General features: G+C 62.3%; 8 protein-coding genes across 8 annotated transcripts; 1 reads left to right on the top strand and 7 right to left on the bottom strand.

Annotated features, from left to right (window-relative positions):
* Positions 1–508: 508 nt before the first annotated feature.
* Positions 509–2,659, bottom strand: BXZ73DRAFT_44327 (FAD-linked oxidoreductase; the record flags this gene model as incomplete). The annotated part of the gene is made up of 7 exons (XM_048019318.1): positions 509–625; positions 686–780; positions 845–1,448; positions 1,511–1,520; positions 1,587–1,846; positions 1,899–2,162; positions 2,219–2,659. The coding sequence occupies 7 exons, from the start codon at positions 2,657–2,659 to the stop codon at positions 509–511; spliced, it is 1,791 nt and encodes a 596-aa protein (XP_047879614.1).
* A 1,713-nt stretch (positions 2,660–4,372) lies between these two features.
* On the bottom strand, positions 4,373–9,994 carry BXZ73DRAFT_89102 (ARM repeat-containing protein; the record flags this gene model as incomplete). The annotated part of the gene is made up of 13 exons (XM_048025168.1): positions 4,373–4,955; positions 5,737–6,122; positions 6,178–6,393; positions 6,452–7,457; positions 7,504–8,544; positions 8,591–8,670; positions 8,720–8,815; positions 8,866–9,270; positions 9,341–9,438; positions 9,495–9,607; positions 9,669–9,817; positions 9,872–9,901; positions 9,956–9,994. The coding sequence occupies 13 exons, from the start codon at positions 9,992–9,994 to the stop codon at positions 4,373–4,375; spliced, it is 4,242 nt and encodes a 1,413-aa protein (XP_047879613.1).
* Positions 9,995–10,829: 835 nt separating this feature from the next.
* Positions 10,830–11,399, bottom strand: BXZ73DRAFT_99692 (uncharacterized protein; the record flags this gene model as incomplete). The annotated part of the gene is made up of 3 exons (XM_048028088.1): positions 10,830–10,964; positions 11,034–11,126; positions 11,190–11,399. The coding sequence occupies 3 exons, from the start codon at positions 11,397–11,399 to the stop codon at positions 10,830–10,832; spliced, it is 438 nt and encodes a 145-aa protein (XP_047879612.1).
* An 881-nt stretch (positions 11,400–12,280) lies between these two features.
* BXZ73DRAFT_99691 (uncharacterized protein) lies at positions 12,281–12,919 on the bottom strand (the record flags this gene model as incomplete). Its single annotated transcript, XM_048028087.1, has 3 exons — positions 12,281–12,340; positions 12,396–12,508; positions 12,589–12,919. 3 exons carry the CDS (start codon positions 12,917–12,919, stop codon positions 12,281–12,283), a joined length of 504 nt encoding a protein of 167 aa, XP_047879611.1.
* Positions 12,920–13,706: 787 nt separating this feature from the next.
* BXZ73DRAFT_89101 (AAA-domain-containing protein) lies at positions 13,707–15,491 on the bottom strand (the record flags this gene model as incomplete). Its single annotated transcript, XM_048025167.1, has 8 exons — positions 13,707–13,723; positions 13,776–14,062; positions 14,124–14,255; positions 14,305–14,535; positions 14,607–14,939; positions 15,078–15,249; positions 15,305–15,416; positions 15,474–15,491. The coding sequence occupies 8 exons, from the start codon at positions 15,489–15,491 to the stop codon at positions 13,707–13,709; spliced, it is 1,302 nt and encodes a 433-aa protein (XP_047879610.1).
* A 536-nt stretch (positions 15,492–16,027) lies between these two features.
* BXZ73DRAFT_89100 (Pkinase-domain-containing protein) lies at positions 16,028–17,884 on the bottom strand (the record flags this gene model as incomplete). The annotated part of the gene is made up of 5 exons (XM_048025166.1): positions 16,028–16,389; positions 16,442–16,559; positions 16,614–16,946; positions 17,007–17,761; positions 17,815–17,884. 5 exons carry the CDS (start codon positions 17,882–17,884, stop codon positions 16,028–16,030), a joined length of 1,638 nt encoding a protein of 545 aa, XP_047879609.1.
* A 1,624-nt stretch (positions 17,885–19,508) lies between these two features.
* BXZ73DRAFT_76171 (60S ribosomal protein L19) lies at positions 19,509–20,215 on the top strand (the record flags this gene model as incomplete). The annotated part of the gene is made up of 3 exons (XM_048022370.1): positions 19,509–19,864; positions 19,929–20,073; positions 20,129–20,215. 3 exons carry the CDS (start codon positions 19,509–19,511, stop codon positions 20,213–20,215), a joined length of 588 nt encoding a protein of 195 aa, XP_047879608.1.
* A 534-nt stretch (positions 20,216–20,749) lies between these two features.
* Positions 20,750–23,506, bottom strand: BXZ73DRAFT_89098 (acyl-CoA N-acyltransferase; the record flags this gene model as incomplete). Its single annotated transcript, XM_048025165.1, has 12 exons — positions 20,750–21,039; positions 21,179–21,296; positions 21,320–21,359; positions 21,445–21,559; positions 21,631–21,724; positions 21,781–21,845; positions 21,934–22,009; positions 22,087–22,176; positions 22,237–22,483; positions 22,906–23,147; positions 23,270–23,364; positions 23,428–23,506. The coding sequence occupies 12 exons, from the start codon at positions 23,504–23,506 to the stop codon at positions 20,750–20,752; spliced, it is 1,551 nt and encodes a 516-aa protein (XP_047879607.1).
* Between the last annotated feature and the right edge of the window lie 137 nt (positions 23,507–23,643).

Below are 23,643 nucleotides of genomic sequence, written 5' to 3'. Positions count from 1 at the left end.
GCCCTGTGGCGGCCGGGCTGTTGTTTCGTTTCGCCCTCTAGTCCGTCGTCCGTCCCCCATCCGATCGCCCGTTCGTTTGTTACACACCGCCTCTCGCTCTCGGACACTCCACAACACACATACAACGCAGTCCCGACCCCCACATGTCTTCCCGTATCCAATCCCAATCCCAGTCTCCGTCTCCGTCTGCTTTCCCACCACACGGTCCCTACCCGTCGTTCACCCGCGCGGGCGCTGCTTATGTCCCCCCGTCCCGTGCCCGTCCCTTCCCCCGCTTCGACGCTGTTGAGTACTAGTACTGATAATAACGCTTCGCGCCTCTGCCCGCCTGACGGTTCGCGATCTGGACGACGGCGAGAAATCGGCGTCGGCTCCGCCACCTCGTATATGTGCACTGAAAACGTCACACGTGTCCCGTTAATCATCAATCACGAATCATTTGTGCAATGGGGGGCCTCTATCCCGACATCTATCTCCATCGAGGGCGTCGAGCACATCCACCCGCGCCTCACCCGACCACCCGCGCCACGATCTCCGCCGCCGCGCGCCGCCGCTCCTCCGCAGCGGCGCCGTTGCCCAGCACCGACTTGTTCTCGATCGCGCGCCGTCCGAGGTAGGGCATCACCTGAAACAGAAACAGAACGTCCGCGTTCAGCGCAGAGCGACCGCAGCGGGCGGGGCACACCTCGGAGAGCGCGCCGTACGGGATGTACTTGATCACGAACGGCGCGGACGCGTGCACGCGGTTCGCGAGGTGCGTCGTCAGCACCGCCGTCATCCCTGTGGGCGTTTTTTTCGTTTCGCGGTCAGCGTTTGCCCTCGACGCGGAGCGACCGCGACCGACCGAAGAGCTGGCCCATCGTCACCCGCTCCGCGACCTCGTCCGGGACGACGACCGTCCCGTCCGCCTCCTTCCGCGCGAGCCCGGCCCTCGCCATCTCCTCCGGGATCAGCTCCGCGCTCGTCCAGTTGTGCGTCCCGAAGAGCACGCCGATCGTCGGCGGCGCCGTCTTGCCCTTGCCCGCCTCGACGTCCGCGCGGACGGCGCGCACGAGCGCGCGCACGCCCGCGTCGTACCGCGCGTCCGTCTCCGCCTTCGCCGTCCACACCGGCGGCGCCGGCTCGGGCGAGATCGACAGCGAGAGCGCGTGCGCCTCGCCCGCGGCGGGGTGCGCCGCGACCTCGTGCGGGTGGTACGCGCCGCGGACGAGCTTCACCCCGAGCGCGTACCCCTCCCTGCGCGCGGCGGCGATGCTCTGGACGAGGTACTCCGGCGTGCGCCGGAGGTACGCCTGGTACGTCGCGTACACGAGCGGCTGCACGCCCGCGTCTGCGTCTGTCTCCGCCGCCGCGGGGGCGCCGCCGAACCACGACGCCTTGGCGTTGGCGGGCGAGGGGAGCTTGTTGAACCGGCGCATCATGTCGAGCGTGTACGCGTCGATGGCGGGCTGTTGGAAGTCCGTGAGTGTCCTTTCCAAACAATGGACGATCGGCCGCAGCCGGTTCGCACCTCGTACCAACTGTGTCGGGCGCGCGTATAGTTAGCTCGAACGTCCGAGAAGGCGCGTATAGACAACCAGACGGACCTGTACTCCGCGTCGAAGATGATCCGCACCCCGCGAGCCTTCGCTCGCGCGCAGATCGCTTCCAGATCCTGCCGCAGTTCTCGAAGCGCGACGATGTCTGCGTCGGTCAGCGGACCCGTCGCACGGCCGTCTGCGAGCACGTCGAGGTCCGAAGGGAGAGGCGCGCCGGGAAACGCGACGGGTGGCTGCACGGGCGGACGGGTGTCGACGAGGAACTTGGAGAACCTGCGCAAAGTCTCCGCGTCCGGTACCATCGCGCTCTACAGAGATCGGTGAGCCACTCACAAGCACACCCACACATCAAGGGCGCACCAGCTTAATCGCAACCCAGGTCCGCCTCCCGACGGTTCCAGGTGTGTGCTTGTCCTCGTAATCGGCTGCGACGTCGATGCAGTGCAGTGTCTCCTGCACGATCTGTTTGTGGACAGACGACGGAGGCTTGCCGGCGTCATTCCCGTGCCCCGACGCCTCCGCCTCGTCTACCTCCACGCTGTATGCGAACAAGCACCCCGTCTTCTGCTGGCGGAGCTCCTCAATCAACGGCAGCGCGTCTTCCGCCGTCTCTCCCCCCACGAACTGCGAACCGCGTGAGCGCCTCATCGCACGAGCAGCAACCCCCTTTGACCACTCACCTGACCAAAGAACGTCGTGCGGACGACCGCCTCCGTGACGGCTCGCAGGCCGGGAACAGCCAGGAGCGCATCGAGGATCGCGGGCGCGGCGTCGACGAGGGCGGGGACGGAGCAGAAGGAGTAGACGACGTACGTGCGCACGAGCGAGACCATCGTCTCCCGCACCCGCTCGCGCGCGCCCTCCGCCCCGACGCTCCCGGCAGTCCTGTCGTGCAGCGCCTCGAGCTCGTTCGCGCCCGCCCGGGCGTCGTTGGCGAACACCAGCGCTCCCGTCGCAAGCGCAGCACCCGCCGCGAGGCCAGTCCATCTGAGTTTGCGCCGGGGCCGAGGAGGAGCGGTGGCGGAGGACGAGAGCCTGGCGCGGGGCGAGAGCGGGGTGCGGGTGGCCGAGCGTGTGGTTGTCAGCAGCCTTGTGGGAGGGAAAAGCCTGGAAGGGGCCATAGTCGCAGTAGACAGTCGCGATCGCGTGGGAGGAGAGTGGGGCAGAGCAGGAGCCGGACGTGGCACTGGGCAAAGAGCGGCTGGATATGGGCGTCGATGGTGGCCCCAGCCCGTGCGCAAGCCCGCACGTCTTCCCCGGCAAAGCAAGACATCTGGCCGGGGGCGTGGCTGCCCGCGATGATAAGTCGTGCACGGTCCGAGGTCCGCCTCGCGATCACGCTACTTTGGTCCTATCTTGCCGATGTTCCTGACTATCTTCAGAGGCCTTGTGACCTCGTTCTCGGTCTGCAGAGGGCAGACACAGGCAAGTCGAGGCTGGAAGGGTTCTTGGTGGTGACGGAGCTGGGCAAATGCCAAAGATGAAAAGAGGAGGATGAGAAGATGAGTGCCACGTCACGTGAGCAGCACGTGTCCTACTAAGTAGTAGAGAATTAGATTGAGCTATCTCTTCATACCCTCCGCCTGGGTGGTTTGCACTTCACGTGGGAAAGACGACAGATTCCTGCGGCGCCTTAGATCTCCACCGACTTCCCCGCTCCCTACTCCAGATCAAATGTCTTTGAAGGCCTCAGCAGGTCGACGGTAAAGTCATCTTGCCTGGGTCACAAGGCTGCGGGTAGATATTGTAGTGTACATCAATGTCTTTGTGCGTGTGTCCAGTTCCCCCCTTTAGCGCAGACTTCTGCAGATGTGCCGTAGATTACGTTACTACTAAGTATTGTTGTTCAGCCCAATAACCTGGAGAAGATCGCCGACGCCGCACGTTTGCGCTCTGCTGCAGCCCCGCCATTCCCAAGCACGGACTTGTTCTCGATGGCCCGTCGCCCAAGGTAAGGCATCACCTGTGTCCCAAAATCAGCCCAGCCCAGCCACCGAAGCTCGAGTGGACGCACCTCATTCAACTTGCCGTACGGCAGGTACTTGAGCACGAACGGCGCCGAAGACACGACCCGCCCCGTGAGATCGTCCGTCAACTCGTCCGACATCCCATACAGCTGCGCGACAGCGACTCGACCCAGAGCCGCCTCGCCCACCCGCACCACGCCGCCCCGCCGCCCTGTCTGGTCGCCAAGCCCTGCCTCACGAGCTCGTCCACGACTAGGTGCGCGCTGTCCCAGTTGTGCGTCCCGAACAACACTCCGATCGACGGCGCGCACGCCGCCGATTCCGAGTCCGCGCGGACGAGTGCGATGAGGGCCTTCACCGCCGCGTCGTAGCAGCCGTCCGTGTCGTCCTTCCGGAGCCACACCGGCGGCATGTTCTCGGGCGAGATCGAGAGGTCGTGGCGGGGGAGGCCGGCGGTGTCCGCGCGCGACGTGGCGGAGGCTTTGTGCACCTCGACCTCGTGCGGGTGGTACGCGCCACGCACCAGCTTCACGCCGAGTGCGTATCCCTCCCTCCGCGCGTCCGCGATACTCTGAGCGAGATATTCCGGAGTCCTGCAATGAAAGGGTCAGTGAATAGTGGCACGATAGCTCCGATTCGCGTACCGACGGAGGTAGGCTTGGAAGGTGTTGTAAATCAGAGGTTGAGGCGATGTAACAGGTGTGGTCTCCAGGCTTGGGCTAGACCAGAACCATGTTTGAGCAGGCTCTCGTGGGATCCTGTTGAATCTGCGCATCATGTCCAACGCAAACGCATCAATCGCAGGCTGGTACCAACTGCGAACTTCGCTATGAGCATGCAGTCATGCACAAGCGCAAATAACGCGACTCACCTGTGCTCCGCGTCGACGGTGATCCGGATCCCTTTGGCCTGCGCACGGGCGCAAATACCCGCGAGGTCCTCGCGCAGCTCCCGGAGGGCGGCAACGTCTTCCTGGGTGAGCGTGCCCGCTGCATCCACCCCTGACAGCACGTCAAGGTCTCCAGACGAAGGGCACCCAGGAAACGCGACGCACGACCCCTCCGCCGCGTGCTTCAGGACCAACCGCTTCGAGAGCCTCCGCAGCGCCTCCGCGTCCTCGACCATAGCACTCTGCACCAACCTCGCCCTCAGTTCGATGCGCGCGCCCAACACGCTCAAACCCACACTCACCAGCTTGATCGCCACCCACGTCCCTCTCTCCTCCCTCCCTGCCCCACGCGCCTCCTCGAAGCCCGCCGCGACGTCGATGCAATGCTTCGTCTCCTCCACGACCCGTCGATGCGCGCCCCGCCCCTCCCCGCCTGCCCCCGCCTCGTCGACCTCGACGCTGTACACGAACAGCGCGCCCTTGTTCTCCCGCCGCAGCCGCGCGAGCACCGGCAGCGCGTCCTCCGCCGCGTCCCCGCCCACGAACTGTGCACACGATCCCCTACGTCAGCGCTGCCCAATGACCCCCCCCCTGGCGAACGCCGTACCTGCCCAAAGAACGTCGCGCGCACGACCGCCTCCGTCAGCGTCCTCATCCCCGGGACGCCCAAGAGCGCACCGAGGATCGCGGGCGACCAGTCGACGAGCGCGGGCACGGAGCACAGCGAGTACACGACGTACGCGCGCACGAGCTCCGACAGCGGCGCCGCCTGCGCCGCGCTCGGGCACGCGCCGGAGTCGGCGTGCACGGCGAGCCCGTCGCGCGCGTACAGCGACGCGCCGACGAGTGCGGTTGACGCGAGCCCCACCGCTGCGAGACGGCGCGCGGTGAACGGTCGCGGTCGCGGTGGGGCTCCGGGCGGTGTGGATGTGAAGGTTCGGAGGCCCGTTGCGTGGCCATGAGGTTTCAGGCGCAGAGCGGCGCGGGCCAGGGACATATGAATGGTCGGAGGTGAGGTGCGGGGGAGAGAGACGGGCAAGTGGGGGTCATGGTTGGGGTTGAGGCGCGTTTTGAGGCCGCGGGCGACGAGCGCGTCCGAGTAGGCGGTGGTGACGGCGGGCGGATCTCTTCCGGTGGGCGGGCGATGTTCCATCCGGATCCCGCCACCCGTGCCGTTGCCCAACAGACTGTGCTGACCTGGGTCGTGGATGATTCGCGACAATGTTCGAGAGATATGTATAACACAGGCTAAATACACAGTGGGCAAGTTCTTTTGTCTTCTCGCTCGTACACCAACACATCATGTCTGAGGAGTCGGACCACCTCCACTCCCTACGCTCACGCGGACCCAGCGAGCTCGCGGAACTCGATCCCCCACTCGGTCGACTTCTGCGTCGCCGCCACGAACGCGTCGAACCGCGGGCCCGCGCCCGGCTGGCTGATCTTGCTGAGCGCGACGACTGCCCGGAGCGTCGACCGCTGCAGCTCCGCCGTGCGCTCCAGGTCCTGCTTCACCGTGTCCTTCGTCACTGCCGCGCCCTTCATGCTCTTCTCCAGCGGCGGCGTGAGCTCGTCGAGCCGCTGCGCGACCGCCGTCGGCGCCACCTGCGCCAGCCGGAAGAGCATCATGTGGCAGATCACCTTCACCTCGTCCGAGTCGTCCGCGAGCCCGGCCGCGACGCGCCCGAGGAACTCGTACAGGTCGAGCTTCGGGAGGCACGTGTCGAGCTGCGAACCTAGTGTGAGCTCGAACGTGACATTCAAATAAAACAGGAATACAAACCAAGGTATAGAGCGTCTCGTATGCAGTCTTGCGGGCGTCGAGACCGTCGTCTACCTTGTGTGTCCACGGACCCATCTGCACCGTGCGGATGAGGTTCGGGTTGACGACCGTCTCCTGGTACAGCGCGGGAAGGAGAGTGGGTAGATGGTCGCGGATGAGGTGCGGTCTTGACCGGGCCGCCGAGTTGAGCGCGGAGAGCGCCAAACGACGAACCATCTGTCACAACCAAGTCAGTACTCTGTCCCAGAAACTGACACTTTGTTCAGCGACTCACAAGATCGGCGTCGGAGATGAGTGACAAGAAGTCCATGATGACGCTGCCTAGGGTCTCGTCGAACGACCGCGCGTTCTCCACGAACGTGTACCGGATCGCGGTGAGCACCGTCGCCCTCGTCGCCGGGTTCGGGTCCGCGATACGCGCCTGCAGCTGGGGCAGGTACCGTCCAGGGTGCGTCGTCGTGAGCTTGCCGAGGCACGCCGCCGCGACGTTCCGCGTCGTCTCCTCCTGGTTTTCCGAGTTCTCGAACAGCGGCGTCCAGAGCGTGTCCGCGACCATCTCGAGCTGCCCGTGCGTGCAGTGCGTGACGACCTCCTTGAGCGCGTTGAGCGCGAGCAGCCGCTTCTCCTGGTCGTGCTCCACCATCTTCACCACCAACGGCAGGAAGTGGTGCAGGTTGCCCACGGTGATGTTCCCCGCCGCGAACGCCGCTGCGGTCCGGACCTCCTCCTGGTCCGACGCGAACTTCTCGATCACGAGCCCGAAGATGTCCTGGTTCGGCGTCATGTCGATGAACCTCCCGATCTCGCCCATGAGGAGCAAGCTGAGCGCGACCTGCGATGACTTCGCCTTCGATTTCGGCTTCAGGTGCTTAGCGAACTCGGAGATTGTACCCGCCGCGATGCCCTGGTGCGACTTGACGACCTGCCCAAGACACTTCGCGACGTTCGGGAGCGACACATCGCCCTTGGCCTTCTCCATGGCGAGCACCAAGTTGGGTACGACGTGGCTCGCGATCTGCAGGTCTGCCTCGACGAGGCCGCCATAGAATGCAAGGAGCGACTCGAAAGGCACGCCCACGATGACCGGAGAGTACGAGATGTTGTAAATGTCCGGGAGGACGTCGCGCTCGACTTCAGAGAAGGTGTCTGCGGGTGCGAGTACAAGAAGCAGGGTGATCAAGTCGAGCGCAGCACCGAGGAGTGGGAGATCGGTCGGGGTGATGTAGGCCTTGAAAACCGGGATCAGGCTGGAGGGGAGGTCCGTGGGGATGGCCGTGTACCTGAGAAGACGTCAGCTTAAGCAGGGTCTTCGAAAACGGCACTCACCTCCTGAGCAGCGCCTCCAAGCAGTTGAACGCCTCCACTTTCCCAGCCCTGCCGCTCTTCTTGAGCAGCGTCGTCGTCCACTCAACAGCGCCATTGACCCAGTCGTCGCCAACCTCGACCTTCGTTGAGACCTTCGTGACAACAGCCACCGCTCCGTCCGTGCGCCCAGTAGACCTGCAAATGAACTCCCACTCCTTCCTGCTCTTTGCCTTCATCGCCTCCGTCGCCGCGATCCAGAGGTCCCCGATGCACTCCTCCGCACACGCACGCACCTCCGCGTCCGTGTCGTGGTGGCTCAACCGCTTGAGCGCTTCGTCGTACACGCGGTCAATCCAGCCGGCACCCTTCACGGGTTGCATGGCAGTCAGCAGCGCGGAGAAATCCCGGAATGCCTCGGAGCTGATCTTCGGATGCTTTTCTGCGAGGGCAGAGAGGAGCGCAGGAGTCAGCGAGTCGAGCTGCGCCGCGTAGACTGAGGGGGCGTGCTTGGAGAAGAAGAGCCCAAGGAAAGACATGGTGGTGACCTGAAGCGACGCCGCGTTGGACCGTGATGCAGTTGCGAGGACAGACTTCGCGCTTGCAACAATCTGCGGTGCCTGGCTTGCTAGAGATCCTGGGAGTACGGAAAGCAGCTTGTGCAACAGCGAGAAACCGGCCTCGAGCGTTGCTGGAGGCGTCTTGGGCGACTTCATCTGGCCCAGCACGGCCTTTGCTAAAGAAGGTACTTGCGATTGCAGCAAGGTGTAGGGCGTCTCCTCGACCTCCATGCCCTCTGCACGCTTGCGCTTGCCGCCGACGGTATGCTCAGCGTTGCTTTGAGGAGAACCGCCATAGACACCGGTCTGGTTCAGGAGCACGCCATACGTTTGCCACACCTCCAGACGGACGGTGTCTTCACGGTCGCCGAAACGAGAGATGAGGACAGGCGAGACGTCCTTGTAGAGCGTCGTCAACAGTTCTGGCCGTGTAGCGATCACCGCAGCGAGGAGCTTCGTAGCTGATCGTCGGATCTTGTACGAAGTGTCCTCGTCATCGGAGTATCTGCTTGCCATGAACATACAGAAGTAAAACAGAAAGACACACGTACTCATCACCAAGTTCCTCATCATCCTCATCTTCGTCGTCGGCCATTTCTTCATCTTCGTCGTCATCACCGCCAGCGTAGTTCTTATAGTGTGTGAGTGAGAAAGCGCATTAAAAAGAAGCTAGGACATACGGGGTCGTACTTGATGTACTGGTTGCCCACTTGGATGATAGAGGACAAAAATGGCGTGACCTCGCTCGGACACCTGAGAACAAAGGCTTCGAGAGCCTTGACAAAAATCAGCATATATATGCGCAAAATCCTCACGGTCCATTGACCTGGAGACAGCTCTCGCGCAACTCCTCATCGTCCCGCTGTGAATCCTTGATGATGCTCGGAGCAACGTCTCCCAAAGCAGGTGCGATCTGTTGTGGTGAGTGGCGAGCGACGGCCGCGACGAGCTGCACCACGGTCCGCTGCTTCCCAAGGTCTGCATTCGAAGCCAGCCCCGGCGAAATCACCCCGGTCAGGAGCGACGCGAAGAGCCGTGGTTGCGAGTGCGGGAGGAACTGCGCGAGCGTCGTGATCGCGCGTTTCCTGACTGCTGGCCGCGCGTGGTCGAGGATGGGCGTGAGCACCGACACCGGCTGCGGCTCGACATTCGCGAGGTATTGAGGGAAGCGGGTGATCAGGATGGAGAGAATCGAGAGCGTCTCGATGAGCGTTTCTGGGGGCGTGGCGGACTGTATGCAAGATGATCAGCATTCCCGCGTTTGCATGCGCACACGCTATCAGATTGGACAGGAGACATACGTTCGCAACCTGATGAAGTAGTTTGGGAGTGAGCTTCTCGCATGCCTTGGTCGCGATCTTGCCTTCGGTGGGGAGCTCCGACGTGATGGTCTTCAACGCTGCACGACCCGGTCAACTGAAAACGCGCCAATGTGCATCCAGAAAAGGCGCGCACCAAGGCCGGCGATGTCCCGCAGCTCCTCGTCCTTCCCCGCGGAGAAATCAATCAGCTTGTCGACGACAAGCTCCATCTGGCTCTCGCGAATGATCTTGATGAGCTGCCCCAGGCTGCAATACGCATCCGCGGCCTGAGCACACATCCACCCGGTCGGCTGAACAAAGCACGCACCACTTGACCGCCTGGTTTTTGACCTCGGAGATCTTGTCCTCAACCAGTGCGAGGACCTGTTTGAGCACCTTGTTCTCCGTCGCTTCATCGCCGAGGAAACTGCTGGAATCCTGCTTGATCTCGCCAGCAGGTCGTTCAAGCCCATATACCTGCGGCGATGCGCTCATCACGGCGCGTCCGTATACCCTCGCTTACGCGGTCACGCACCGGAAATCCTGGTCTGGGGATTGCATCTGGCCCCATCGCGCGCGTCAGCACGCGCCTGAGAGAGAGCAGCAGTTCGTTACCTTCTCCACCAGCCCGTTCATGATGTACGTCTTCGTCATGATCGCGCGAGATGAGGGAGGAAGGGGGTGGCGAGGGGGAGACGGAAGGAGGGGATGGCGAAAGGCGAGTGTGGCGCAGAGCCGAGGATCCAAGTATGGGCGTCTGTTGGGCTGTCGCAGCTCGCCTCGTGTGCAGCTGCTGCCTCGAGGTGTGGAGGCACGGCCAGAGCGGACGCTGCTGCACGCGCGTACGGAATGGATGACGGTCCGTAAGCCAGACCGCTCTTACTAGACCCGTAAATGCAATTCCGGAGCTTTAAGCGAGGTTAAGCGACGAGAGGGATCTCTGGCGTCAAGCAGCGTCAACGGAATGCCTCCACCGCGCGGAGACCTTAGCCAGACTCATGGAGGTCCGTTGAGGCCCAGTCGTCGATTTGTCAGCGCCGATTAATGGTCCACATCACTACCTCCCGTCCGTAATAGGCTTCAGGAGGCCTCTACAGCGTTTTTGCTCTGCGAGGCGGGCCACCGACCCCTCCACAGATTTTGGGCGCTTGTTATTCCAGCAGCCACAGTGAGATCCTCGGGTATCACTTTCTCGTGTCGGCGGAACTGCTCTTTCGAGCGGTCTAGAGAACTACGGAGCGTCATCCAATGACGTATAATCTTTGTTTATATTCTACCAACCACTGCGAGTAATACACTAGTACGGGCGAGACCAGGCCCGGAATCCTATGGGACGGCGCGAATAATCTTAGTGTAGGAGTAGCGATACAGCATGGTGGGTATGGTCTTTAGAGGTATATGGGCATACAAAGATAGCAACCAGGTCCACCGAAAAGGGAGAGAAACAAATAGACGACAGCATGTAACAGCATATAAACAAAGCGCGGAATCATGAGCCGGAGTTGAAGATGAGGGCGCGGACACGAGGCGAGTCGGGCCTGATCGTGCCCTCGCGCGGCGCGAAGCAGTCCCGCATATTCGTGTACTGCCGCCGGAACACGACGAGGTACAGCGGCCCCCGTTTCTGTCGGCGCGAAAAGCGGTCAGCGGCGCGCTCATGGGGCGCCGGGTGCCACCCGCAGCATGGACGCACCCTGCTTTCCCGCGACACGGGCTGCACTTTGACCACCCGGCCGCGGTACCACTCCGGGCACCCTTTGGGCTTCACCCAGACGGGATCTCGGACCTGCGGGACGAGACGGTCAGGAAAGATGCCGACGTCGGCGTCGATGGCGGTGGGAACACCTACCTGGTAATGATGGCTCTCGTAGTTGTCGGGCGTGCGGCCCTCATCTTCACTCTCGGGGGTGTAGTCGGAATCATTGTCGAGCTCCGAGAGCTCGCTCGACTCGTATTCGATCTCAGCATTCAGCCGGTCCTCATCTTCGCTTGATGCGGATGAGCGGCTGCTCCACACCCGCGCGCGGGCTCGGGTAGCAGCGGCAGTGGCACGGGGCATCTGGGCTGGGTTGTGGTGGTGGGGAGGAAGGACAGTTCGCAGGGGAGAAGGATTCTCGGCTTGTTTCGCAGCGGACACTGGACGGGAGGAGTCAGCGCGGGGCGGTGATCTGGGAGCACGGAAGGAGGCCCATAGATTTATACCCAAACCGGGGGCGCCCGAACCCAATCCGCCTCCCATTGTCGCAGCCCCGGGCGCCTGCCGCCTATTGTCGCCCTTGTGCCAGCCGCCGGCGTCCGCCCCACGTTCCGTCCCCGCGCCCTCAGCCCGCGCCGGCAGCCAGTCTGCAGCTGCGAGGCAGCGACCACTGCTGCACTCCCCCAGGACGCTGCTCGACGGCCGCACACGAGGCCCGCGCGCGCGGCGACGCTCCGAGCGACACGCCGCATCGCCCCACGCCACCGCTTCGGGAAACTGCAGCATCCGCGCGCATTCCGCAGGCGGTGTGTCCAGCTGGCTGCACATCTTGCTCTCTGCTCCCCTGCACCGCTGATGCCAACAACCGCAGGTGACGCCCCATCGCTGTCCCTCCTGCCCCATCTGGGGCAAGTATCAGGTTTCGCACGCGCGTCCTGACAAACCTGGGCACGGCAAAAACGGTCAATACCACAAAGCAGACAGACGAATGCGGATCCCGTTACAACAGCGCTACCTTCCACGCCCACACGTCCCCCAATGTCCGCAGAACTCTACACACAGTCCATGCATGCTGTCCGAGGTGTACCCATCACGCCACCGCCATCTAACGCTCAGACCGTGCTTCCTCGATTACCTCTCGCTTCGAACCCAAAGACTGCACCCAATCAGCGGCGGTCGCAGAAGATTGAAAGACGGCCATGATTGCACTCACCCGGCATCTATAGTACTTCGACCACAATCGATTATGCATCGCTTAGAGCGATGGGAACAGATGTCAGACTGAACTCCTTCGCGATACCGCCCTAAACAGCCACGGACAATGAGCGGCCGGAACCGGATAAGCGGAGACACACTCACAGGACAAGAGTCATACTCTTGCAAAACAACGACGTAGGTTTGTTGTCCCTCCGTAGGCGCCGCGGTAACCGTCATCGTCGACGGCGGCGCGATCCCTCCGTTCAGCGGCAATCCTGCAAGTGCCACACACAAGCCCGCCCGCCATCAGTAAGTGGCCATCCCAAACAGCGCGCCCCCAGCGTCGATCACGCACCAAAGTTGGAGACCACAAACGTGCCCATCTCCTGCACGTACGTGCCCTCCGCGAGCCGCCCGTCCGTGGTGACGTTCGCGAACGAGGGCGGCGCCTCGCCCTGTGTGGCGTACACCGTGAACGGCGAGTACGAGGACTGGCACCAGTTGTTCCGCGTATACGCGAACGCGAACGGCGTCCCGGGCTCGACCGCTGTGTCCGCGGCTGGGGCCGTGATCGTGCCCGTGAACGGGCTCTGCCAGACCTGCGTCCCCGCCTGGCGCTTTGGCAGCGTCGACGCCGAGGCGACGGTCACGAGCAGGGTGAAGGCGAGTGCGACGAAGGCGAACATGGCGTGGGGTGTTTCGACGGGAAGTTGGAGGAAGGGCCTCGGAGTCTGTGTCTGTAAAGCTTGACGTAGGGACTGAAGAAGTGAGCGTCCATGCAGGTCGCGTTTTATACCTCCCAGCGCCGTAGCCCTCGCCCGCACCTCCGCCGCCATCTGTCCAGAACGCTCCCAGCATCCTACGCCCATCCAGGCCCGGCACGGCTGTGTGAGCTGGAGCCGTGCTATCTCGCGCACCGCATGAGAGAGCGCAAATCGCCCGCGCCACTTCGACAGGCCGCGGCGACGGTAAAAGCGCGGCCGAAGCCCAGGAAGGCGGATGTCGCCCGCATCGCGCGTCGGGTCGCTCCCAACGCGCTCGGCGATGAATGCGCGAAGCGCGATGAGCGGCCGCCCAATATCCTGGCAAAACGTATCGAGAAGATTAAACTCGAGGGCTCTTGACACGTCTGTACAGATTACTCACCTATTTTGAGGACGCTCCAGGCCGTGCGCGGTACATCCTCACCCCGAGCCTGGTCGAGGCAGACGTTACGGTACGCATGAAGCGCATAGCCTAAAAATCGTTGAAGACCGGTCCCGACGGAAGTCCCATTGAGTGCGGTGACAGCGCGCGGGAAGTAGCCGGCCGAGCCCTGATGTGCCTAGGCAGGGACCCGCCCGCCTCTTTTTTGCCTTTCCGTGCCGGCGAGGCCTTTGCTTCACTTCACGAGAATCCAGTCAGTCTATTCCAGAGGGAAAAACCAAAGATGAATACGCGCGATAATACAATTGAACATGATACAACGACAGCTCATGACCCCTCGTTCCCTGCCAATCACCTTAGCTTCTGCTGCGGTATGCGTGAAGAAAGCGATCTCACCGGATTCCAGTGTCCATGCATCGTGCTTCCTGATATCATCTGCGGTGACAGTCGGCCGTACGTTGTCGAGCGATTTCATGAAATCGGCTATGCGCAGAGGCGGTTCCTGGAGCTCGTCGCTCTCAATCTCCGTCCAAGACTTCTCTTCGGCGTCAGGATCACCAGGAGAGCATGGCGTCCACTTTTTGACGTCGGCCACGTATTTGAAGTGGGTTGCCGAGAGAACCTTCCGGACAGGCTGCATGAGAGCATCTCTGACGACGATGGCGATATCGGAGCCCGAGTACCTGCGCATTACCCGCACAGTGAGGCTTCGAGATGATGCGCTGCACATGGGCAACGACGTACCCGTCCGTGTTGTCCGCAAGAAGACGATAGTCTTTCATCGCCAACTCGCAAGGGGTATCTCCGACATGGAGTTCGAACATTCGTCTTCGGGCTTCAGGACCGGGCAGAGGGATGTATATGCGCTTCTCAAACCTGAAACAAGGTCAAAATCTGTTCCTTTAGGGTGATCAGCCTGGCTTACCGTCGCTTGATAGCGTTGTCCAACTGCCACGGAATGTTTGTTGCCCCGAGCACCAACACTCCCGTATCGTCGTGCCCCACGCCATTCATCTGCACTAGGAACTCCGTTTTGATGCGCCTCGAGCCCTCCGACTCGGACTCGTTACGAGTGCCCGCGAGCGAGTCCACCTCATCAATGAAGATGATCGCCGGCTTGTTCTCTCGCGCCATCTCAAACAGCTGCTTCACCAACCTGCCCGCGCCCGCGTCAGCCAAACCACACCCCCACACGCCTGCCCGCAAAACGCGTACAGATCTACTCACCTTTCCGAGTCGCCCTGCCACTTGCTCACCAGGTCGCTCGAGCTCACGCTGAAGAACGTCCCGTTCGCCTCCGTCGCGACCGCCTTCGCGAGGAAGCTCTTCCCCGTCCCCGGCGGGCCGTACAGCAGGATCCCGCGCCACGGCGTCCGCTTGCCCGTGAACAGGTGCGGGAACTTGATCGGCAGGATGACCGCCTCCTTGAGTGCCTCCTTCGCCGCGTCCAGCCCCGCGACGTCCTCCCACTTGACGTTCGGCTTCTCGGACACGATCGCGCTCGCGAGCCCTGCGCGCAGCTTCTTGACCTCCGGGTCCTGGTCGTCCCCGTCGTCCTTGCTGCGGCGCCGCAGTATAGGTGCGAGAGGGAGATGACGCCGGTGTAGGGGAAAGTAGGGGAGGGGTGGGGTGGGGTGGGGGACACGGGTGGTTGGCATGAGCTCATACGCACGCATGGGCGCGACTGGGGGGACTCACCCTGGGCCTTTGCCTCCTCCTCCGGAACCACCACTCGCGCCGTTGACCCCGATGGCCTTCTTGGCACGCTTGTCCTCCTTGCTCTGGATGTGCTCCTTGAGGGTCTCGGCGCGCGCGAGGTACTCGTTGAACTTCGACTTGATCAGCTTCTTCGACCGCTCGTTCTTCTCGTCTGTGTCCCCGGGGGTTCAGCGTGGTCAAAACGGACGCACGAGAGGTGCACTCACACTTGAGCGCGAGCATGAAGTAGTCGAGAGCATTGGAGTACAGCTTGTAGGCCTCATCGTAGTCTTGCTTCTTGTCGAATTCGATCGCGCCCTGCACGATCTCTATCGCCCTCTGTTGGCACAATAAGCAACTGGAGAGCGTGGTGGGAAGTGGCCAGTGGATACTCACGTCTAAATTGTGGGACATGGTGGGGGCAAAGTGCGAAGGCAGCGGACGGCTATGCCGCAGTCGGCCGCTCGCTGAACGGTCTTCCAAATCCGGCGCTGCTTGCCGTTGTTAGGATCGCAGCCCAACAATCGCAAACAAATGACATCCGCTGCCAAGACTCTTCAGTGCCCTCGCCGCAGGCTAAAGGTGTGTTTTCGACAACGATACGATTACGCGTTCCATTACGGTACAACAAGCGAATTATCACTACAACATTCAGCCGAGTCCAGTCGGAGCCCGTGGTGAATGTCCTGTCAAGAGAGATCGCAATAGACATTCGCAATCCGTCGGGTTGCCCCGCAGTACTACGCACTACTACTGGCCGATCCGCGGGGAGTACTACTACATCGGTTCATGTTGAATCAGAGGAGGTAATAAAAAGCGAGATAGAAGATACGTCGCCATGGCGAGACGAATGTGCAAGACAGCCGGCTGTCCACGTTCCCGTCTCCACCGCAAGGCGGGAGGGGGAACAGTGGCGATATAGACAACCGACTCCTCTCCAACGGATCTGGTCAGAGACCGTGGACTTGTGCGTGGGCCATGGCAGCCGCGTTCACGTGGACATGAGTCGGCTTGGGCACCAGATGACAGACCTCGATGCTTTGTATCCATTTATCCTTGAGGATATCGTCGATGAGGATACGTGACTTCGGATTGGGCTCCAGCATCTTCCGGATAAGTGGACGACACGCCCGTGGAGAGAGGTTGTTGATAGTCGGAGGGCAAGCAGACTGGGCGGGCGTGTTGCAGGCTGAGACGTAAGCCGCGAAGAGCTGATCCGACTGCTGGGCCACGGTCCAAGGGAGCTCCTGGAAGTGCAGGCAATAATAGACGATCCCGCACGCCCAGATATCCACGAGTCGAGCGTCATAGGCTGATGCCCAAACATTAGGGGACACGGGTGGGTGAGGGAAGCGTTTGCTTACGTTTGCCTAGGAACTGCTCTGGGGCAATGTAAGGCTCACTGCCACAGAGCCCTGTCGACATGTGGATCGTTGACTCCCAAGGCAAGCGGTAGACGGTGGAGGCACCATAATCGCCAATCTTCCGCGCGCTGTGAGTCCATGCAAGCATGAATCAGTCGATGTCTGCACATACCTTGAGGTGGCCGTTCATATCGAAGAACAGGTTCTCCGGTTTGATGTCACGATGGGCCACACCTTGACTGTGTAGGTAGCCGACGCCAGTCAAGATCTGCCTGAAGCAACATTCGACCTCGCTGGGAGACATGCCACCACGTTTGATGGCAGCATACAGGTCGCCGCCGGGGCAGAACTCCATAACCTCGCACCAGTGCTGATTCTCATCCTGGACGAGGTCAACGGTCTCGACGATGTTCATGTGATGCAGGGTCGACGAGATACAGAACTCCGCCGTGAGCTTCTTGACGTACTCCTTCTCTGACTCGTTCTTTCTCCTCTTGCGGAACTCCTGTGCACCGCCAGTCGGCTGAGCACATCGCTATGATGACTAAGGCGCTCGAGGACTCACCTTGACGGCGTAGAGCTTCTCCTCGGTCCGGTCCCACTTGTGCGCGAGACGGACGACCGAGGTAGCACCCTTGCCAATAGCCACCTTCCCGCAGACACCGTACTTCTTGAGTAAGCTGGCGGTGCTGCCTCCAGCCTCCGACTTGCCGCCACGGTCCGAATCGGACTTCTTGCTGCTAGCGGTAGAACGGGCGGAAGACTTGCGCACGAGCTTGGGGGCACTGCCCAGCAGATCCCGGAGCGTGAACTTCTGACCACCATCGGAATGCACCGAAGGAGGCCCCTTGCGTGTCACCCTTTCATCGCCGGTGGAGGTAGTCGGTGATATCCGAGGGGCCGTGGGAGGTGGCGGGTCCTTCTTGGAGGCAAGTTTGGACATGGGGGCGACGGGAGGGTTGAGCTTGCCTCCAGATACTCCGGCGGACATGCTGGCAGCACGGCTCGGGGGCTGAGTGGACGGAACGCTCCAACTGCCATCGTACTCAGACGGCGAGGGCGACTCGCTCGAAGACGGGGTGATCGAGCCCGTCGTGGAGGACGAATCGCCTTTGAGGTGAGTGCCGTTGACGATGAGCGTCTCCAGGTTATCGAGTTTATGGATTGCTTCCAGGCTCTTGCGAGTGTGGCCGGGTTGCTTGGCGTATGAAAGAGTGTCGGGGGGAGGGAGTGGAACACTGGTGGTCGGTCCGGTTGGGGCACCATTGCGGACGGAGTGGCCGGAGGCGCGACGTGAACGAGATGCACCATTGGGACGGGCTATGTCCACGGCATAAGAGGGGTGGGTTGGTGAAAAATGGCGAGGGACTGACCATGCGGCGGTTTGTCTGAACCCTCTGGGCCCTCACCCTCGGTTTGAGCGGTATCGGTCGCGTTGGGCATTGTAAGACGGATAGGAGTAGAAGAGTTCGAGTGAATTTGAGAGGAAGAGAGGCGGGCGGGGCGGGTTGAGAGCGATGGGTCGGATCGTCGGGGCAGGAGCGTAAGAGTGGTCGTGGGGGAGGGTGTGGGCTGAACGTTTACTGGGCTATCATGACGGCAGGAGGGGGGCAAGGGCGGAGTGTGTGGTATGAGAGACGGGGCAAGGGCCCTCGCACAGGACCCTGGGGACGCTGCGAGAGAGGAGACGGCGAGGCGTTGACTGGGCTCGGGAGGCAGGAGGGCAACGAACCGGAGCAAAAGCCGGGAGAAGCGCCACCCGCGAGTGGTTTTTATCAGGCGCTTACCTAAGCCCCTTCCCGCCCAAGGCGTCTGTCGATCGCCTGTCTGCCCGCGCAGGCAGCCTGAGCCCTGTCGGCACAGCCCAATACCGCAGGGCACGTTCCCGCTCCTCCACCTTACGACACACCCTCACCATCCTCCCGCCGGCGCCCTCGTCCACGCCCCCGCGCCAGGGGCCGAGGGCTCCTCGCGGCCGTCCTCGTTGGTCTTCTCGCCGCCCACGAGGTGGTCACTCTGACGAGGGAGCGCAGGAACGTCGCCGCTGCAGCGAACCGGGCTGATTCCTCCTGCGACAGATCTGATAGAACGTCGTCCGATTCCCGAGCCAGACTCGTGCGCTGGATTTGTACACGGAAGCATCTGCCTATGTATCATGTCTCCCGAGATAACGAGGCGCCGCCCCCGAGGGCTTTTCGCTATAGCACCGCCAGGCCACACACCACCCGCCACATGATTGGCCACATTCCTCCAGTCTCCACGTCCCTCGTCCGCGTCATCTTCCCCTGGGGCCTGCTCATCGCTGCTCACCTCAGGTCTCAGCTGTGGCTGGCGCCCGACTGGCACTGAAGCCACACCCGGCATCTTTCCATCCGTCACCTGCGTGCGAGCCATGCAAGAACCTCCAGCGGTGAGCAAACTGACTGCCGTGAACGGCGTCCCGAACGACCAGCCTATTCGTCAGCAGTCGGAGCCGGTCGGACACGCACCCGCCTAGGCCTGTCGAGCCCTTCATGCAGAGAGCGGACAAAAAGGAGCGAAGCAAGTGGCTGCCCCGCATGAGCATCTCCACTCTGGAAAGATGGAGACTCGAGATGTCCGGAAGTCTCCGACAGTATTCGATTTGCGTGTGTGGCACAAGACAAGAGGCGTGCGAGAAGGGCGGGGTTGACTAGCTTGCGCGGGTACGGGGAGGTAACGGCCGAGATGGAGACCATCGTCGAGGGCGGGGTGGAAGATGTCGATGTGATGCGATGAGATGCGAGCCAGATTGCAGAGTCAGCAGGCCAGCTCTCGAGCAAGACAGGAGAAAGCCCAACGGAAAAAATAGCAGACCGAGACACCGACCGCGCTGGGTCTCGTGCCCGTCCTGCCTGCTGTATAGCTGCTCTGATAGAGTTTCGGCACACGCCGGGTGGCTGGCTCGCGTAAGCGCCCCTTCCTTTCCGCCATCGGCAAGGCATCGCTCCCTATCGACCCTCCTCAAGAACACGGTGAGCTCGCCGTCAGCCTCGTCGCCGCCAGTCTGCTAATCGACGTTCCATCTGCTCCTTCCGCTGCAGCCGCCATGGTTAACCTCCGGTCTCAAAAGCGCCTCGCCGCATCCGTCGCTGGCGTCGGCAAGCGTAAAATCTGGCTCGACCCCAATGAACAAGCCGAGATCGGGAACGCCAACTCCCGCACGCACGTAAAGAAGCTCATCAAGGACGGCCGTATCATCATCAAGCCCACCACCGTTCACTCCCGCGCACGCACCCGGGAGCTCCTCGCCGCCAAGCGCAAGGGTCGCCACACCGGCCCCGGTAAGAGGAAGGGTACCGCCGATGCCCGTATGCCCACCAAGGTCCAGTGGATGAGGAGGCAGCGGGTCCTGCGCCGGTTGTTGCGGAAGTACAGGGAGGCGGGCAAGATTGACAAGCACCTGTGCGTTACCTATGTTTTTCCTTCCATTAGCGTTCCCTCTCACGCGAGCGCTCGTTGCCATCAGCTACCACTCTCTCTACCAGAAGTCCAAGGGTAACGTTTTCAAGAACAAGCGTGTCCTCATGGAGTACATTCACAAGGCCAAGGCTGAGAAGTCCCGTACCAAGGTCCTCTCAGACCAGATGGAGGCCCGCCGTGTCAAGAACAAGGTACGTCTCCCAGCGTGCGCGCCCCGCTTACACATCGCCTTATCGCCGTCCCCAGGCTGCCCGCGAGCGTCGTGCTACGCGTGTGTTGGAGAAGAGGCAGGCGATCCTCGCCGTGGAGCACGATGCGCCCGTCCGGGAGTAAACCCGATGAATCCCCCTCCCTCCTTCCCGTGTTCACGCTCTCGCCCACCCTCACGTATTCATACGCTGTATCCTATGCTATGCGGCGCCCACGCCAAGCCCATGCCCGCATGTTCTCTTCCGCCATGCCCCACGATGTTGTCTACGCAGCACAGAACAAATCAAGGTATTGCCTTGGGAGTTGGAACTCGTTCGATGTATTCGATGTACACGTATCGCCCTAGCTGCGCCCCACGCAAAATGCAAATGGTACGACAACCCATATCGCAGCCCACGAACACACAGCGCAAGTCACTACCTGTATCGTGTGACAACCGCTTCGAGTCCACAAAGATCATATCGTGGCCTCGCCGAGATTGGTCGGTGCCGGCCATGAATGCATGACGCTTGCTCCGAGACCTCCGTGTTCGAATGAGGGTTCTCATATACGGCGTATCCGACGGGTGAGACAGGCCACATTACGTCTAAATAGTAGTAACTAACACATGTGGGCCCCTGGACCCTCGGGCCCGACCCCCTGCCCGCCCACGGAGCGTTACAGCAAGACGTGGGCGAGGTCGATGCACGTCCGCTTCACGTCGCGCTCGCGTGCGACGCGTTCCACAGCCTCCCGGGTGACGACGACGGGCGCGCCCGCGTCGGCGGCATCCGCGCCGCGCGCGCCGAGCAGCCCGCACTCGTTCAGCGCGAACGCGACGTCCTCGACGCGCAGGTTCGTCGCGCGCGCGACGTCCGCGAGCGTGCAGCGCGCGACGACGTGGCTCGTCGCGCTCCCGTCCGCGTTCGCGGTCGTCTCGATCGTCCGGAGCTGCGTCCACAGCGGGTCTGCGGGTCGATGTCGCCGTCGTCAGCGGGTCCGATCCGACAGGAGTGGAGATGAAAAAAGACAGAGGGAGCGGAAATCGGGACGGCGGACGCACCGTGCGTGTCGTTCGCCTGCTCGGTGCGCAGCGCGACCGCGGACGCGGGAGCTCCTCGCCGTCCCAGCCCTTCATGCTCTTCCGGCGCTTCTTGGAGAGGGAGGACGAGCGGGAGCTGCCCTCCGTGTCCCGCGCCGGCGACGGCGCGAGCGCGTCCGAGACCTCGCCGAGAGCCCGGTCATCACGACCTGCGCCGTGTCGAGGGGCATGACGGACAGCAGTCGCCTGCAGCGCGTCACACGCGGGGGCCGGCGGGAGAGGAGCGGCGCGGAGGGGTCAACGGGCGCGGCGGGAGAACGGCGGCACGCACCGGAAGAATCGGACGAGGGTGGCGACCCAGTACGTGAGGTAGCTGCGGAGGCCGAGGTCGGAGAGCGGCCGCTCGGGCGTGCCAACCTTGCCTGCGCGGCGCGAGAGTTCGTAGCCTGCGGACGACCAAGATCAGCGACGGTCCTCGCCGACTCTGACGACGCCGCGGGGAAGCACGGGCACGCACTGAATTCGATGAGGAGCATGCCGTAACCTTTCTTTTGATAAGGGGGCAGCACGACTATGCAGGCGAGGTTGTAGTCGTCGAACGACACTTTCTCCTGTGGGAAAGGTTCGTTTCAGCGGAAATACCGAGCTGTCGGCGAGTGCCAATCACCTTCGAGAAGAAGCCAAGGACATGGTCCCGTTGCGAATCCGCATCCGTGACGATGTAAAACAGGACTGGTTGGAGGTGTGGGCCGCAGAGCAGGGCAACGTGCGTCGAACACAATCAGTACGTCTCGCACGCCGTAAGGGACGGGTGCCTCACAATTGTCACAGTCGAAAAAGAGGGTCTTTATGTCAATGAACAGCTTGCCGAAGAGCGACAGGTTCTGGCAGTAGAGCTGCGGGAAACCGCCGTCAGACAACGTGAACGCCGCAGCGCGAACGACATGTTCACGCTTCGGCAGCGCACACGCACCTTCTCCTTTGCGCCGTCGACCTCCCAGATGATGTGCGCTCCGCGCTGATAGACTTTGCGCCCGGGTGGACTTCGCCGCGCGCACTTTTTCTAGCTTCCCTGGCACGCCTCAGTTCATGTGGACGAGGAGAAGACGAACGGGGCACGGACGATGTGCAGCTCCCAGGAGATACCGTCGGCCATGTACTTGAAGCAGCGGTCGCACACCCAAAGCGTCGCGTTGTGGCCTAGTCCCGACGACCGCGTTGCGCCTCCGACGAAGAGGTCGGACGTGCGGCCATGCGCGGGCTGCGCAGGGCGAGCGACGCCGGACCCACGGACGGACGAGCTCTGGCCCCTCGCGCTTGGGGCGGCAGTTTCATCCGCCTCTTCAGACAGAGGGTATGGAGAGAAGTACCTGGACTGCGTTAGCGTGGTGGCACACACACAATGAGAGCCCGTTCGGTGCCTTCGAGAAACGCCGCGAGAAACGCCGTCGAGAAAGCAAGCTCCGAAGGTCCGCCCCCCTCCTGGGTCGCGCTCGTCTTCCTCGCTTGCACAGTTCCCACTGTAGCACAGAGCGTTGACACTAGAAGCGTAGTCCCTGGAGCACATGCACAGGAGGCCCGCGAGTCCCCAGGTGGATTACGCGCAATCTAGCATCACCGCGCTGCTCTCCCAAAGCGGGGATGATTTACGCCTACGCGCCGCGGCGAGGCGAGAAACCTCCGCGAGCACGCCTCGCCCATGGCCCCACCGCGGTGCCCGGACCCTGCGCAGCGACCACGGAGGCTCAGGCGCAAAAAAGGAGGGCAGGACGAGGAAGGAGGCCAGACTCACCACGTCCTGATCTGCCACCGCCCAAAGACGACCTTTTCAAAGTTCCTTTTCGCGGTGATCTGCCGCTGGTGCTCGATGTCCAGCTCCTCCTCCGTGGCCGTGATCGCCCCCGCCCGCCCCGTGCCCACGACACCACCGCCCACGCCCGCGAGCGCAGGCGCAGGCGCAGGTGTGGCCGCCGCAGCGGATCCTAGGCCCGCAGTGCCCTCCCCCTCGTCCTCGCAGAGCCCCTCCACGCCATGCTCCCGGCGGACGGCGTGCCCAACCTCGCCCCGTTCGCGCCCAGGCCGCCCGAATCGCCTCGTTTGCGTTTGCGCGTCCCGGCGCCGTTCGTCGCGCCCTCGTGCGGGCGCGCCAGGCGGACGCTCTCCTCCGGCACCCATTCGTCCAGGCGTTTGTCCTTGTTCACATAGTGCACGTAGACCGCTTCTTCGTGGCGATCGAGTACGTAGGCTTGGGCTGCGAGTGCGAGGGACGTGTGAGCCGAGGGGGCGCGACGAGGCTGGGTTTGATGGTGCTCACTCTCTGAGCCATCCTTTGAAACAATATATAGCTCCTGGTCGCCCGATGGGTTCTCTCTGACGGGAATTACCTTCGGCATGCGACCAAACACGTCGCGGAATAGTCTGTTCTGAAGGAAAGAGGGGGCGAGTGAGAGAGAGGCGGAACAAGATGGGTATGGAGTGTAGCCAAGCACAAGCACTCGTCTTGTGGCCCAGTGTTCAAAACCGCGTTCAG

Source organism: Epithele typhae (assembly GCF_022376455.1).
Source record: "Epithele typhae strain CBS 203.58 chromosome Unknown BXZ73scaffold_13, whole genome shotgun sequence".
Lineage (NCBI taxonomy): Eukaryota > Fungi > Basidiomycota > Agaricomycetes > Polyporales > Epitheliaceae > Epithele > Epithele typhae.
This window is presented reverse-complemented; position numbering and strand designations above follow the sequence as displayed.